We start from the raw sequence: 15,928 nt of genomic DNA on the forward strand, positions 1-15,928 counted from the left end.
GTAAAACGTTTTCTCAATCTGACTTTTGTTCATTGTATCAGCTAAATAACAATTAAATATTTGGTATTATTCGATGATTAAACAGTGCATTAAAATTTTGCCAACTCGCTTGCTTGTTGCTTGATAGTTTTTTTTTGTTTTTTGTGGAGCTGCAGCATCTATAACATTTTATATATATATATATTTATATATATGTATGTATAAATACTCTATATAAGGAGGGTACTCCAACTACGGTAACCATGTCCATCCACTGACAATCTTGATTATTTGAATTTTTCTTTAATGAAATATATATATATATATATTTGATTAAAATGTTAGTAAGTTTGATTTGGTTGAACGACTTTCATTTTGGTTATATAATGAATATTATAAGTTCCTTCATTTCCGGGTAGTTTCTTCTTTAGCAGCAATCTTTTTTTTTTGGATTGTAAGATATATATATATATATATATATATATATATATATATATATATATTTGTTTTTGTTTTTTTTTTTTGGTATTTTCACTTTTGGTTTGTCGTAAATCAGTCTCAATTATAAATAAGTTATATACTTGGATCGTGTGTAAAAAATGTGGTAGAGTTGATTCTAAAAATTTCCAAGGCAACTGAAGAAATGGGAAAATGCTGGTGCTGCTGCTGCTTTTGTTGCTTCGACTGCATTAACGATCACTGAGATCATCCGAGTCATGGAATTTTGGTGGCGGATCAACCCGTATGTCCAAGCCACACGCATAACGCTCGTACTCAATAGGCTCCGTCTCGTAGTCCGAGAGAAAGTCCGGATAAGGCAGCTGTTGCTGATGTTGTTGCTGTTGCTGTCTGGACGCCTCCGTTGAGATCGTTGAGCGACTGGCGCCACGTCGTATGGTGCCCATGGCACCAGCGCCGCTATCTTCGCTCGAATTGGCCAAATCATCGGAGAGCCCACCGCCCCGAGACTCGTACTCGCTTTCCTCGGGATTGCAGTAGCTGCGTCCATGATACGGCTGCTGTTGTTGTTGCTGCTGTTGCTGCTGGTGCTGATGCACTGTAACACTCGAGGTGCTGGGCACCACCGAATCTTCGCGCTTGAGCTGTCGCTTCTTGGTGCGCGCTGGCTTAACGGGCTGACCACTAGCCGGCGGCATGGGATGATTGGCTGGCGCCGGCCTATCCGATGACATGGCCTGATACATGGGCTTGGTAATGTGACCCAAACGATCGTAGCGTGGAAAGCCCATTTCATCGACATTGTCGCTCATGTCCAGGCTCTCGAACTTGCTGCTGCTGGTGGCGCCACTGTACTGCGGATAATCCTCATAGTCATCGGTTTGATCGCGCTCCAGTTCCTCATCGAACTCGAGATACTGCTCATCACGCTGATACGAGTACTCCGAACTGCCCGAATCCATTTCGGGCATGTAACCCTCGGAGCACTCACTGCTCTCCGCTTGCTCCAGCAGCGCAGCAGCATTGAGATTGGCACGCATCCGCTTAACGGGCATCTGTCGCTTCTTGCGATAGCCACGACTACGCAACGGCTTGGCAGCATCCTGACCACCGCCACGGACATCCAGCGAGCTGTCCGTATCATTGCCACTGGGTGGACTCTTTAAGGCTGTGGCCACAGCTACCGCTGCCAGCTGACTGCTGGCTGTTGTGTTCTTGCGCGGCGGCTTCTGCACCAGTTGATTCGGTGGCGACTCCGAGCTCAGGCTGCTCGAATAGTAGGGTGAGCATCGTATCAATTTATCGGCACGTTGTGGCATTTGTGGGGAATTGGGTTCGGTGCTCTCGCTGTTAAGGGTATTTGTTGTGGTTGTCGTATTGGTGGCCGATGATGTGGAATGCGGATCACGTTCCTCATCGATGCGCATGGGCAGCTCCTGGGAAGATTGCTGCGATTTGCTCAGCATGTGTTCGTGAAATGAGCTCGATTGCCGCAACTGTTTGCTTGTGGTCTTAAATTCACGTATCTGTGTCTTGGACATCGTTTTATCGTCGTAGCTGTGATGTTTGGCTAGTGGTTTGGGTGGTGGTGCACCCACATTGCCAGGCAGATCGCTGGGCGTCACAATCGGTGGCACACTAGGCACTGGCGGCGGTGCCGGCTTTGTGGCTGCCTTCTTAACTTGAGCAGCTGTTGCTGTTGCTGCTGCCTCTTCCGCCTCTGCAGCGGCAGCTGCCTGCTCCGCCAGTCCCGGCTGCTTCATCTTATTGAGCAATGCCTGCATTATGGGTCGCGTCACTGCCGGCTTTGGCTTTGTGGGTGGCTGTGGTGCGCGTGGTTTTTGACGCTGCGATTGCTGTGATTGTTGTGTCTGAATTTGTGTGGTGGTCTGGTGGCTGCTGGGTGCGGCGGGCGTGTGCAGTGGCACAAACTCCTGGCTCTGATAGCGTTCGGTCAGCTTCTCAGTGTGCGCATACAGACGCTCCACAAACGGTGATTCTGACTCGGAACAGATCTCCTGGCTTTGATACAGTTTCGACATCATTTCCAGCGAGCGACGCTTGCGTGCCGCCGCATTTGTCTCCACGGGCTGATCGGCGATCTGTTGGTGATCGGTTGGTTGCGTGGCGCGCATCGGATTGCCATTGCTGCCACTGCGTCGATGGATTTGGGGCAGAGAGCAACGCTTCTCTTCGCTGGGCGAGCTCAGACTGGGCTGTACGCGTGTCTGCTTCAGCGGCAAATACTCGCCGGGAACAACGCCGACGCCGGCACCGACCAGAGTGCGACTGCTCGACGTCGACCACTCGCTGATGGTGTGGGCCATTTCTGTTAGTGTTAAGGTCGTATCATCGCTACGCGTTGCCGATGTGGCCTCACTCAATTTATCCGTTTCGGAATTGGACAACATGTCGTAGCGTAGTCCATCGGAGGAACCATTATCGCCGCTAAACTTGTGCGAATAGCTGCCGCTCTGCTCGTTGAGGCTCTCGGCCGATTTGTTAATCGAGCTAATGCTCGATTTGGTGTGATTGGATTTCTCGCTTTTGGCACACGAATGCGTTGAGACTGCCGACAGACTGTCCGAGCCGGACAGATTGGCGTATTGACGCACCGTATTTGTGCCCGTTGACCATTCGGAGATGCTCAGACCGATCGAAGTGTCCTCCGAGTGGGAGCTGTGCGTGCATTTCTTTTGCTGCAATCCCATGCGAACGGTGCCATCGAGATCGGTGCCAATGGAGCTGGTCTCCTCCTCCGAGTGACTGGAATGACTGCATTTCTTGCAGCTGCCACCGCCACTGCTCAAGCGTGCCTCATAGTTGCGACGCACCGTTGTCTGATCTTCCAGATACGTGCTGCCCGACAGTATGTCATCAATCGATGTATCCGAATTGTTTGAGCCGCGTGACAATTTCCGTAACTGGGCATCCGGCGACAATTGCACCTTGATGGTGCCCGGCATGAACACATCATCGCTGGAGAAGAGTTCATCCTCGGAAAGGGGGCTGCGTGGTGCTGGTGAGCGTGTCGGTTGCGCCACAATTACCTCGGGGCTTTTGGAGCTCTTGCGCACTCCAGTTCCGGCTGCCTTCGCCGTTGGCTGTGTGGATGATGTGCTGCAGCTGACATTAAACGAGGACGACAAACAGGATGCGGCACTCAATGTTGAGCTCAGGCAACTAACTGTATCCAATTGCAATTGTTCGCTACCAAAATCATTATCCTCGAAGGCGGCAGACATTAGATAAGCGGTATCCTCATACGATAACACCTTGGCCACATCTGGCGGGCCTGTCGCACCGATCGCCGGCTCCTCCTCGAGCATGACCTTGTCGGCACTCTGCGCCTCACTGGCATAATAGGTCTCAATGCTCTCGACCACAATGGGCGCATCGATGGTGCTGGAGGGCGGTGAGGGCCAGTCAACCGAATCTTGGGATTGTTGGAATGCCATGCTGGCCTTCCAGCAGAAGGATTTCGGCACCGGCTTGTCCAGATCTGGCATGGCATAGATTGTCTCTGGCGGTTTAACGGGCACATGATCGAATGGTATTTCCGGTAGCGGCCAATCCTCCGAATCCTGACTGCCCGCATTCGAGAGACACATCAGGGTGTGACGCTCCTTATCCTCGGGTTGCTGTTCATCGACATGTGTCACCGAAAAGCGACCAGTCACCAAGGTAGGTGATTTCGGTTCGTGGCAACTGCCAATGCTGGACAGACGATCTGCAGTTGCCGAATCGCACGGTATTTCCGGCATCTCAGCCGAGGTGCGACGATCTGCATCTGATATATAGGCAAGATTTGTATTGCTACGCGAGTCCGAACTGAGACTGGGCTGATGATCCGTTGAACCAACGGATTCATCTCGCATGCTAACCGAATGTGTGGACGCCTTGCTAACATCATCCTCCATGCTGGACTTCTCCGATGCAGTGCTCCGTTCCGAAATTCTCGATAGTGTCCGACCCAAAGTAAAGCCCGTATTGTAGCCAATAATATCCGTGGGATTTACACCAATGCCACCGAGTGTACTTGTCATTGCCGGGTAGCCAAAGGTGGTGGGAAAGTCATTGAGATCATCCTGATAGCTGGTGTCACTCTCCTTTTGCTCATCCGGTGAGACCTCCTTGATATCACTGTCTGAGGAGTCACGCAACGGATTCTGGCCATCGTAACGCTCATATCCACCATCGGTTTCCACATGATGCCATGGGTCATCTGTGCTTGAACTATTTGAGCTTTCGATGGGGAATGCTTTCCATGTGCTCTGCTGCTCCTTTTGGGCCAAGTCACCACGTCGCTGAGCGGCACCTAGCGATCCGGAGCTGCTCTCCGTCTCGAAGGAGCCGCGCGACTCAACGCTCAGCGAGCCCTTCGAATCGAAACTGGATTTCGATTCCTGAGAGCTGCGATCACTGCCAGATTTCCCAGTTTCTGCTTTGGCCACCAATAACTTTTTGCCAGCATGGGCGCGAGCTGGTTTCTCGATTTTCGGTGGTCTACGTGAGCCGCCTGAGCTAGACTCACTGTCCTCGGTTCTTTGCAGAATTTTGGCAATGCGTTCCTCAATGGGATCCAGATAGCTTTCGGTACTGTTGCCCAAATCAATGGGACTTTGTTTCTCCAGTGTTGGTGTTGTCGGCTTCTTTACAATTATCTTTAGCTCGTTGGTTGGTGTCTGCTCATTGGAGTCAGTGGGCGTGACATCGCCATCCTTGGCAGCCACATCCAACAGCATACGCTGTTTTAGTTCCAGACATTTCTTCTCTTCCTCATTGCCAAAATCTTGTGATATGCCCAAGGGTCGTGCTATGGAGCAGCTAACACTGGACTCCTCTTCGACGGAACTTTTCTCCTTGCCCACGGACAAACTCCAATCCTGTTGTCGCTGCGGACTTGTGTCCTTCTCACCGCTGGTCCATGAGTCCGAACTCTTTGATCTGTCACTCTGTTTCTCCAAGCTGTACTTTTTCTTGTTCTCTGACGTGTACTTCTCAAATGTTTCGAGCACAGACTTTTCAATCATTGGACTCGAATTGGGCGGTGTAACCAGTATATTTAAATCGGATGTGGGCGTAGCACAGTTGGAATACTCCAATGGAACGGCATCCTCCAATGTGGCTTGTGTCTCCAATATATTGCGATCCGGCTCCAAGGTACGCGGCTCATTATCCGAGGTATCAGAGCCAATAAACTCATCGCACTCGACAGTTATCCAGGAGCCCGTCTCATCGCTACGACTGCGATCCAAGCTTAAGCGATTGACATCGTGACGATCGACTTTGAGATGACGTCGCTCCGATGAATTGTCATCCTCCTCGATTGATGGCTCCTCGCATTCAATGGTGGGCACACGATGTGGATAACCCTCCGGTGGCGGCACCGGCGACTTGCTCGCCGGAGAATGACTGTCATCCACCGATACAAACGAGTCGAGACTGTCTGCTGTGGATGCCTTGCGACTGTGGGTGCATTCACTATCGCGCGTATCCTCCGATGGTAACGAACGCTTGAGTATCTCCAGTGAACGACGTTCAGAGATCACTGCCTGCATATCGATGTCCTCGTGGACATTGTATTGATGGGCGAACATGCGACGATCTCCAACTGCACTTCGCACAACTGCCGTTGGTTTCTCCTCCGCTTTCTTCGCCTCGGCTGCGGCCTGCTTCTTGTCGTCTAGACTGCGGGCCTTCACATCTGTGCCCAGATAATGATGTTCAGCCGGTTTTTCCAAGCTACTCGATTTGCCATCGATTTTTTTGTGTACAACGGTACCCTCGATTTTCTGCTTGATTTCCTGGGCTTTTGCAATTTTCTTTGGGGATTTGATCATCATGTCTTCGGGTATATCGGATTTCTCAGAGTCCTCAAAGGACTTGTTGCGATCCTCAAAGCTGCGATTGGCCTTGTCCAGTTTGTCGGGACTGCGACCCTCGTCAAAGCTGCGACTGAATTTTACCAGCGAAGTGTCCAGTTTGCGCGGTGCCTTTGCAATGAGGACATGATCCTCCGCCTTGGACTTGAATTCAGTTTCAATGATTATCTTATCGCCCTCGGTCTTCACCAGTATCTTATCTTCGGGCGCTGGAAAAGCGGGCAGCGCATCCTTTACCGGACTCAGCATTGTTATTGTTTGTTTCATTGCGGACTCGTACAGCTTTTGTTGGCGTTCCTTGCGTTTGGCAATGTCCGCCTCGGTTTCCTCTTGCGACTTGCTCTTGTCCTTGCTCAGGCGACGCATTTCAATGGAGCGCGGACGCTCCTTGGGACTCGACTTCTTGCTACCTCGGCCATCTTTTCCAGTCTTAATGTCATCTGCGCTGGTGCGTCGCGATTCCGGTCGGCTGCGCGATATATGCTTGCCCTTGTATGGCTCCGATGTCTTCAGTTTACCCTTGCCGGTGCTCTCGATGCTGCTGGCCCTCGAAACGCCGGGCGATGTTTTGCGTGAACTGTTTGCGGAACTGTAGGGTGACCAGTCAGTGAATCGATATTTTGGTATATTCAATATTAAATGATCGCCACTCTTGAGCTTCATCTTTGACTTTCGTTTGTCCTTGATCTTGACGCCTTGTAGCGCAATCTTTTCAATATATTTCAATTGATTGAGCAATTGCAGCTCCTCGCTGTCAATGGTCACAGCGCTGAGCAGTGAATCCCGTCCATTTGCATTGTAGCTGCTCTGTGTGGGAATTGAACCGGCACATGAATGTATGCTGTCTGCCAGATCATCCTCCTGCTGTTGTGCAATTTGATTCACTTGCTCGAGCGATTTCTCCTCAAGAATTTCGCCTTCTTCCTCAAAGCCAACGGTGTCGTCTTTGGATGAGAACGCGTTCATCGGTGGCAAACGATGCAGGGATATAACCGGCGTATCCAAGCTCTTCGTTCGTCGTTCCGTTGTCGGCGATTGCTGTGTGGCCTGCTGGCGTTGCAGGGAAACCGAACCCTCCGACAGATTGAGTCTGGCATGGGCAAACAAGATGGGAGCATGTCCCTTCGAGCGCATCACAATCGACGAATCGATTATTTCCTCAATCAGCTTGACCTTTGACTTGGCCGTTTGTTTCTTTAGCGTGTAATCAATATCGGAGCCGGTGATCTTTTCCTCATGGCATGTCTCGTAGATATCATCGTTGCTGCGAAAGAACTCGGCATGCTCGAAAATTGGTGATGGAATATTTTCATTGCGCTGATAGTCATTGGTGCACTCGTCCATGCGTCGCATTGGCAGATGCGGTTCATCCTCTGACGATGGTATCGATATCGAACGCTCCGATATGCGACGCAATTCGGTCGCATTCGCATACTGCGGATCGAGCTTCTGTGTGTGATAGCGACTCTCAAGATCAGCCAGACGGCGGCACTGGGGCGGTGAGCCCTCGATTTCTGTTGAGCTCATTGTCTGTCCCCTGCCCCAGGCGGCCGAAATGAGGCGACTTTGCTCGATGCGCAAGATGGGCTCGATCTCTTTGCGTGACTGCGGCGGTGAGAACTCCAGGCGATCCGGTATGGCCTCCGCCGAACCAAAGACATCGTCCGAGTCCAGACTCTCATCATCCGATGAGAATGAGGTAATTCGTGTCTTACCCTTCTTGGACTTGCCCGATGGCTTTGTTTTGGGTATTACCCTCGGCTTGTTGGCCTTGCGCGCATTCGCCTGCAGTTCTTTGCGCAGACTCTGGATGAGCTCCATCTGTTTTTGCTCCAGCTTCTGTTGCTGTTGCATGCTTTCGGTTCGCGAACTTGTCGCCGAATCGCTCTCAATTTGACTCAGTTTCTTGTTCAATTTCTCCAGCGTCGATGCATCCATTTGCTTGGTAATGTCCCGCTTCGGTGACGATAGCTGTATGGTTGGTATTGTTTTGTCTATTTCGAGTGTTATCGGATCCACTTTGGATAGATCAATGTTTTGGGTAAAGAGAAACTCTTTGGTCTCTGCCGGCAGCAGACTATCCAGTATGTCTGGCAGAAAGTCAGCCGGTCCGGGCACAACTACAGCGTTTGCCTTAGGTGATTTCGGTGACTTTGGCGATTTCGGTGACTTTGGAGATTTTGGTGATTTTGGCGATTTGGGCTTGCTATGCTTTTTCTCGCCCGGTGACGGTGCGGTTCCATTCATAATGTGTCGCTTGTGCAATACATAGGGTATATCCTCTTTGAGAACTTTGGTGAAACGTCGCTCATAGTCGCGAAAGAAACTCTTTGGTAACTCAAAGCCAGTCTTGGGCAAATCTACTTGAACGACTGTCTGCTGGCCACCATCAAAACATTTGGGTATTTCAAAGTTACCATGAGCCTTGCAGAGCGGTGGGGCGCTTGGTATTTGCTTATAGATGTAATCCTCATCACTCGAATCGGCTGGCGTTAGATCAATGGATTTTTGATGCATCAGCACATGACGACGCGAATTGCTGCCGAGGCGGGCGCGATTCGCCAACGAGTTGGGATCACTCTTGGTGCGCTCCACTGTGGCATGGGTATAGTTCAGAGGCACCAATATAGGATTGTATTCCTCAAAGTGGGTCTTTGCCATTAGCTCCTCCTTGCGTGTGATTTTCTGATGCACCACACGCGCCTGTTGCTTCTCAAATTCTGAGATGAGTTCGGGAGTTAGTGGATACTCTGGACTTTGCTTGGCCTTATCATCTTTCGGTTGACCCTCCCATTGCTTGGTGTACTTTTGTATGCACTCGATTCGATCTTGATCGAAGCTAAAGATATTCTCGCTATCCGAACGTCGTCGAAATGCAGAAATTTTGCATGATTGCGAGTTGCCCTTTTTGATGGGCGCCGTTTGATCGATTGAGTCACCCGTTTGGATATCCTTCTCCATGCAGCGCATACCAGACGCCGGGGTCGATACAGTTTCCGGCGATTTACTGCCAAAAGACTTGGCATTACGTTCAATTTCCACATTCTGTAAGCTGATCGAATGTACCTTGGATGTCTTATGCGTCTTGTTACTCGGAAAGGTGGAATATGTATCTCGGCTGTCGTAGAACGAACTGTTGGCCGTCGAGCTGTGCGTGTCGGAGAGCAGACAATCGTGACTCTTGACCTTGGGCCGGGTGTAGAGAGCATCCGTTTCAACGACTGGCTCGACGGCATCGTAGTAATCACTCTTTGACTCCTGACTTGATTGTGCAAACTTTTCGTAGAGTTCCTTCTTGTTGAACTGCTTGACCTTCTTGCAGGTGGTCGTTGGCATCTCGTAATTGCGTCCAAAACAATCGCCAACTAGCGACTCTTTGGAATCCTGACTGGATACCACGGATGTTTTGCTTTTGGTTGTTTCTCGCGATTTCTTACTATCCGTGTGATATAGACTGTCACGGGATTTCTTACTCGAGTCCGAGCTACGTGAAATTTTTGTCTCAAACATTTCGCTTTGACTCTCCTGACTGGAGGTGCGCGTCAGAGCCTCCTGAATTTTCTTGTAAAAGTTCCCATCCGATTTGACGGAGAGCTTCTCGCGTGGCAAATAGCGTGGATCTTCAGCATCCCAAATCTCATTCATAATATCAGCAGCTGATTTCGATTTGACATCGATGGCTGAGCGATATTTGGGCTGCTCAGAGACGGACTCATCATCACTGGGTATATAGTTACCAGAGTCCAGCGAACAGGAGCGCATATGATCTTCGGATCTGCGACGTCCGCTAAAGAAATCAATGTCATATTTCTCGAGCAGCTCATAGCTATCCTGAGATATATCATCCTGGGAGCCAGTGTAGTCCAGCTGCTGTCCATGATGGCGTTTGTGCTCCTGGGTGGTGTATGTGCTGCCTGGATAACTGGATGAGTAGACCTTGCTGTGCGGAAGTGGTGAAAAGTCCTGATGCGCATCAATTGAATGATTCTTGACGAAGTACAAGGAATGCCTTGAATCATCGTAGCGTGTAACTGGTGAATCAATGCGATTCGAAGAGAGAAACTCTTTATCGAATGCGGTCATTGGTTTGGGTTGTTCGCGATCATAGTTGGCGCTGCTGTAGCGCTCGAAGAGATCCTTGCAGGAACTGCTCTTTAGCCAGGACTCACGCTCTACCTGATCATAGATGTTCTCGCCATCCGGATCGTCTTCCTGATCCTCCTCATCGTCCATGTAATGCACTGCCGCCTGTTCGGGCTTAACAAACTGAGCCGTAGAGTAAAGATTACCCGATGCCATTTGATATTCGAGCTTCTCCGATGAGCTGCGTCTCGGATGATGTGTTATATAGTGACTATCATATGAATCGACAGAATCCACGCCAGACAACTCCGAGTTGCGGGGCAGCGAGTGTGTGTGTCTGGAACTCTGCGAATCTACTGAGGGTGTTAAATAGTTCTCGGATTGGGCGAGTTTCACCCGTTCATTATTTGGTACTGAACGCTTTGTGCCAAAGCCCGTGCCAAAGTAGGATGAGGAAGACGATTCCGATGGATGATTGAGATCATTGTGATACTGATAGTTCAAGCTGTTATAGTTACGCTCCTGGGCGGCAGCATAGGCCGATGTGCTAGGCTGCTGTAACATAGGCATTGGTACGGGTATGGCCACGGGCACGGGTTGAATGCCCAGCTGCTTGGCCCTGGTGTACTGTAGGATCGATTGATCGATGAATTCATCGCTGAAATGCTTTTCGCGGGTCTTTGATTTGGCCTTGCGATTGACCGTTGCATAGATATCGTTGCGATCATTGAGATTTAGATGCTCGCTATTGGAGATCTTGTGCTCCATTTGAGAGCTGTGAAAATCGGGATATTTGTAGTGGCCCATATCGTTGATGTCAGTGTAGATGATGTTATCGGTTTCCGTTTCGGTTGAGTTGGCATTGGCGTTGGCATTGTTGAGCATACACTGTTTAGACATCGAATAACTGGTACTGCTATAATGGACTGGGGTGACAGTTTGCGATTGGGACTCCTGTGAGCGAAGCGGCTGACGACGGGCATTGGCCATGGCCATGGCTGAGGCCGGTGAGACTGCCGCCATAGTCTCCCGATTGATGGTAGATGCTGTCAAGTCCGAATCCGCTTCCTCCTCCACCAATTCCTCCTCCTCCCCCATAGGCTCCTCCTCCTCCTCCTCCAAATCCACAGGCTCCAGCAACTCCTCCTCCTGCTCCTCCAATTCCATGGAGCTGCTGAGATCCACCGAATGGCGACCCACAGTGCTGTTGCTGTTGATAGTGTTGTTGTTGTTGTTGTGAGTGCTGTTGATGTTGGTGCTGATGCTGATGAGCTGCGGCGAGGCAGGGACATACGCTTGGGATCCCACTGAGACTCGACGAGGCGTGCTGCTGCTGTACAAGTGGGACAAGTGGCTCAGACCTGAACACGCGCGTAATTAAAAGAATTGAGCATTAGCACGATGGGAACAAGTGTGAGTCGGCATTTAACCGAAACAAACCGAAAAGTATCGAACTCAACTGGATGATCACAAAAATAAAGGCTGAAAACACTGAAAACATAATAAATCGAGGTTTCTGTACAGTATTTTTGGGGCATTAAAGCCACTGTAAATACTTTAAACATAAATAATAGAATTAGAGCTAAAATAAACTTAAGTTAACATCATAAACATAATATAACTACAATATAAACATTAATGATGTGGCTCTAAGTTAAATTACTATTATTAAGCTTGATTTTTAATCAAAATGCAGATTGTTGTAACAAAAATCACAGAATTATTGATGAAGCTTCATTTTATATACTATCAAGTTATTGTCCCAAAATATAAACTTAACAAAAATATATTATAGATGAAACTGGAGTCGTAATATTCATGGAAAACAAAAAACGACTCACCTATATTGTGATCGCCTTGATGCGCACGAGCCAGATCGGGAGCGCGCTGTGCCTGGCTGCTGCTGTGGCTGGGTGAAGTCCACGATTGCGGAGCCTGTGGTGAAAGGGAGCGGTTCGAATTCATTTGGTCCATAGCCGCTGCCGAGTGGTGTTGACGTTCCGCCGAGCATGCCGCTTCCTCCGCTGAGGTTGGCGATTCCGCTGCATAGTTCTTCGTCTGATAGATCTCCACCTGGGCTGCTGTGACCTAAACAATAATTCCATAACGATTACAAATCAAATGCCTTATAATATGATTTGGATGGCACTCACTTGAGAACGCATGTGGTCTGTAGGATTGTCGCGTCGGCGATCCAAGGTATCCGCTGCCTTCTTCGTCAGAGAAGGGGTCATCGAGTCGCTGCATTGATTGCGATAGTCCCATGCCGCTGCAGTTTGCAATACAAAAAATAAAACACACACAAAATAATATGCAAGTAGTATGGCAAATCATATATACATATAGATATACAGATATAATTATATTGATATAAATTTATCGCCATGGCTACACATTCCGCTAGCAAACCAAAAGAGAGAGAGAGAAACTCTTTGAACTATGTACGAAATGAAACGATAAGCGATAAACGATAAATCAAGAAATATAATAATAATCGAACAATTGAACAAATAAAATAAATACAAACCAGTGTCAATTGGGAGTAGGGGATTGGCTGAAATGCTGGAATTCACATACGTATGCGACTGACTTCGGCTACTAGCATTCAGTGGCCCTTGCCGGAACGACTGAGACCTGCAGCAAAAGAAAAGACAAGAGGATACCACGATTTTATTTTCACATGCTCAGTTTTTTTTTTTTTGTTTTTATCTTAGTTAAGCAACTTAATTTGTCCATCTTTAGTGTAGTTTTATTTTCGTATTATTTAGTTTTTTTTTTAAATTTTTAGTTTGGTTAAGCACTTTTTAGTTTGATTTTTTGGTTGAGCTTTTGAGGAGCTCAGAAAATTGCTTATTTTTTTTTTAGCATAAAGGCAATTGCATCAGTTTAAGGAATTATTAACAGGTTATTTAAAATGAAAGCAAAAGTTTTTCAAATTGGTTAGTTAATACAAAATAAAACTTAAAATTAGACACACACGCACACAACATAAACTATTTTAGCTAAAGGATAGGCCTAGCATATATTAAAGAAGAGCGCATCATGAAGAAATGTTGCTCGGAAACATGAACCTCATAGGCATATGGTAATTCTTTCAATACCGAAACAAATCCGCTATATATTTGTTTATAGTTGTAATATTATTGTACAAACTAAGCTACTTATTTAAGTAGATATGTTAAGGGTTTAGGTTAGAACACAGATATATATTTATAGCTATTTACTACACATTTAGGGGTAGTGGGGCAAACAAAGGTTTTTAGTTAACTATGTGAATTGTGTACAGTCTAAACAAAACACACATGTTTACAGGTATATAAAAGAAAAGCAGCAAAACGATGCATAACTCGTTTTGGGATCAAACTAGACTAGACTAAATACAACACACGATATGAGAGAGAAGGAGAAAGAGCTGTGATGTGATGCGAATGAGGTTCAGTATACTAATGAAGGGCTTGCGTTTTGATGATTACTTGAGCTTGGATACGATAGTAAGAGGCTGGGTTCGATTGAAACATATAAATATGATATATGAAATTAGTACGCAGAAATTATTTGCCAATTGCCAAATTTTGTATACAAATAAAAAATGCTGATTGTCTACATTATTAAGACGTTGATTAATACACATGTTCCAAATCATAAGAACACAAAATAAATCGATTTTTAGTTTGAAATGCTTTTGTTTTCGTTTGCTTCTGTACAATTTACTACTAGATTTGTTTTTAAATTATTTCGTTTTGTATATATAAATATATATATATTTTTGTTTCTTTAGATTTTGTTTAGTTTTGTGCTTTGTTTTTGTTTTTTGATTTGTACTTAAGACCAATTGGTTATTTTAATCCTCTTCTCTTTTCTCATTGACTTGGCGCCACAATGCGGCCCAGATCTTATGTGGTGTTTTTTCTGGAGGGGAAGTTGTGGGATTTGAAAAATTGTTTTTGAAACAAAAATATAATAGAAGTTAATACGAAAAATTCAGTTGAAACGAAAAACAAGCGAAATAAAATGAGCACGTTGATGATTCATAATGTGTTCGGATGAGTTTCTTTATAAAATGGTTTTGCTGTCTTGTATAAAACGCACAATCAAATTGTACACATAATCAATTGGCATAGATTCTTTTTTGAGGGTTGGTTATTGGTTATTCATATGGGGAGTAGTATAAGCTTGAAATTTTTTTTTTTTTTATATTCAAAAAAGGGTAAAAGTAAGCAAGGCTTTAAAATCAAGTTCAATCGAGTGTACTTATTGAATAATGTATAAAAGTGAAATAGAAATATTGTATAATATTAATTTTGTCATAGAGTAAATCGATTTTAAAATGCTGAAATGCTCTTTTTACCATGAATAATATAATAATATATAACATTTTTCGCATGGTATAAACAGCCCTTAAAAATGTAATCAAAAATAAATGCAATATATTAAAAACCAATAAGAATCACAAAACAAATGAATATTGCATTATTATTACAGGCATTTAAAGCTGCTGCTTGCGATTCTGCTTGTTGTTGCTTCAGTTGTTGTTGATGTCTTATTTTATATATAACCTACCTTTGGAAAGTTCTGACGTTTTACATAATTTTCGCGCACAAATTCAATGATTTGCTTCTGTGTCTTGCCACTGTAGCTGTAAATTTCGTCCAATGAATAAAAGAAAAGTTTAAGTATGGATTTCAAGAGAAAAACAAACATCACATGCTCACCGAAAAGAACTGCCGCGTGAGAGTACACGAGTTTTGCGCCTTTGTGTGCTCTGCACGGCCGTGAGGCGAAAGAATCCATGATTCTCGACGCACTTCTTCCAAAAGTTCTTGCACTCGTTGCGGCCCTCAAAGAAGAACTCAACGGTGTCCTTGTAGTAGCCCTGTAAAATAGGCATAATCAATAATCAAATCTGGTAATGCACACACGCTTCACACTTACGTAGCCCTCGGGGTGCAGCTTGACCAGAAAACGTTTGCGTTTGAATGAAATTTTGCGTATCTTGGCCCAGGAGAAGGTATTGATGCGCGTTATATTCTGAAAGACTGTAATGCCCATGTGCGCAACGGCCAGATTGAGGGGCACACCCTCCACATCCTTAGCGGGATGCATTTTCATCCCATAAAGCTCACAGCGACGCGCTGTCTCCAGCAGATTGAGGTCAGCCTCTGCGGGCGATTGGCCACTACAAATAAAAAAATAAATAAATCGCCTGAATTAAGAATCCTGAGAAATTGAACTATGTGTAGCTTACAAGTGCTTCTTGTGATTCTCCATGATCTTGCGCTGCATGGTGGCATCCTGATGTGGCACAAAGCGATACGATGACAGATACGTGTGATCTGGATAATCCTCGGGCACATAGTCGCCACACGATGCCTGCACTATGTAGCTGGCCATAAGAGCTGCGGTATTGTCATTGCACTGCAGACTGCCCGTGGCCAGATCTCGTTTGATTTGCAAACAGAACAGATATCTATGCAATGGCAATTGAGTTAAAGTTAAATACTCTTTAGCGTAAATATGTTGAC

The 15,928-nt window shown here is 46.5% G+C and overlaps 1 protein-coding gene across 3 annotated transcripts in view; it reads right to left on the bottom strand.

The window, feature by feature from the left end:
* Positions 1–500: 500 nt before the first annotated feature.
* Positions 501–15,928, bottom strand: part of LOC6567552 (FERM, ARHGEF and pleckstrin domain-containing protein 1) — a 33,142-nt gene continuing 17,714 nt past the window's right edge. For 2 of the 3 annotated variants that reach the window (XM_032740010.1, XM_032740009.1), the window contains 5 exons: positions 15,652–15,873; positions 15,339–15,582; positions 15,119–15,279; positions 14,967–15,042; positions 12,940–13,040 (listed from right to left, as the gene is read on the bottom strand). In XM_032740010.1, the coding sequence (XP_032595901.1) occupies positions 13,005–13,040; positions 14,967–15,042; positions 15,119–15,279; positions 15,339–15,582; positions 15,652–15,873 (739 nt within the window). In that variant the 3' untranslated portion in view covers positions 12,940–13,004. Of the gene's footprint in view, positions 11,768–12,247; positions 12,495–12,559; positions 12,676–12,933; positions 13,045–14,966; positions 15,043–15,118; positions 15,280–15,338; positions 15,583–15,651; positions 15,874–15,928 lie in introns of those variants that run through there. The other variant, XM_032740011.2, reaches the window with a different exon arrangement.

This window comes from Drosophila grimshawi, unplaced genomic scaffold (assembly GCF_018153295.1).
Source record: "Drosophila grimshawi isolate 15287-2541.00 unplaced genomic scaffold, ASM1815329v1 contig_311, whole genome shotgun sequence".
NCBI classification, from domain to species: domain Eukaryota; kingdom Metazoa; phylum Arthropoda; class Insecta; order Diptera; family Drosophilidae; genus Drosophila; species Drosophila grimshawi.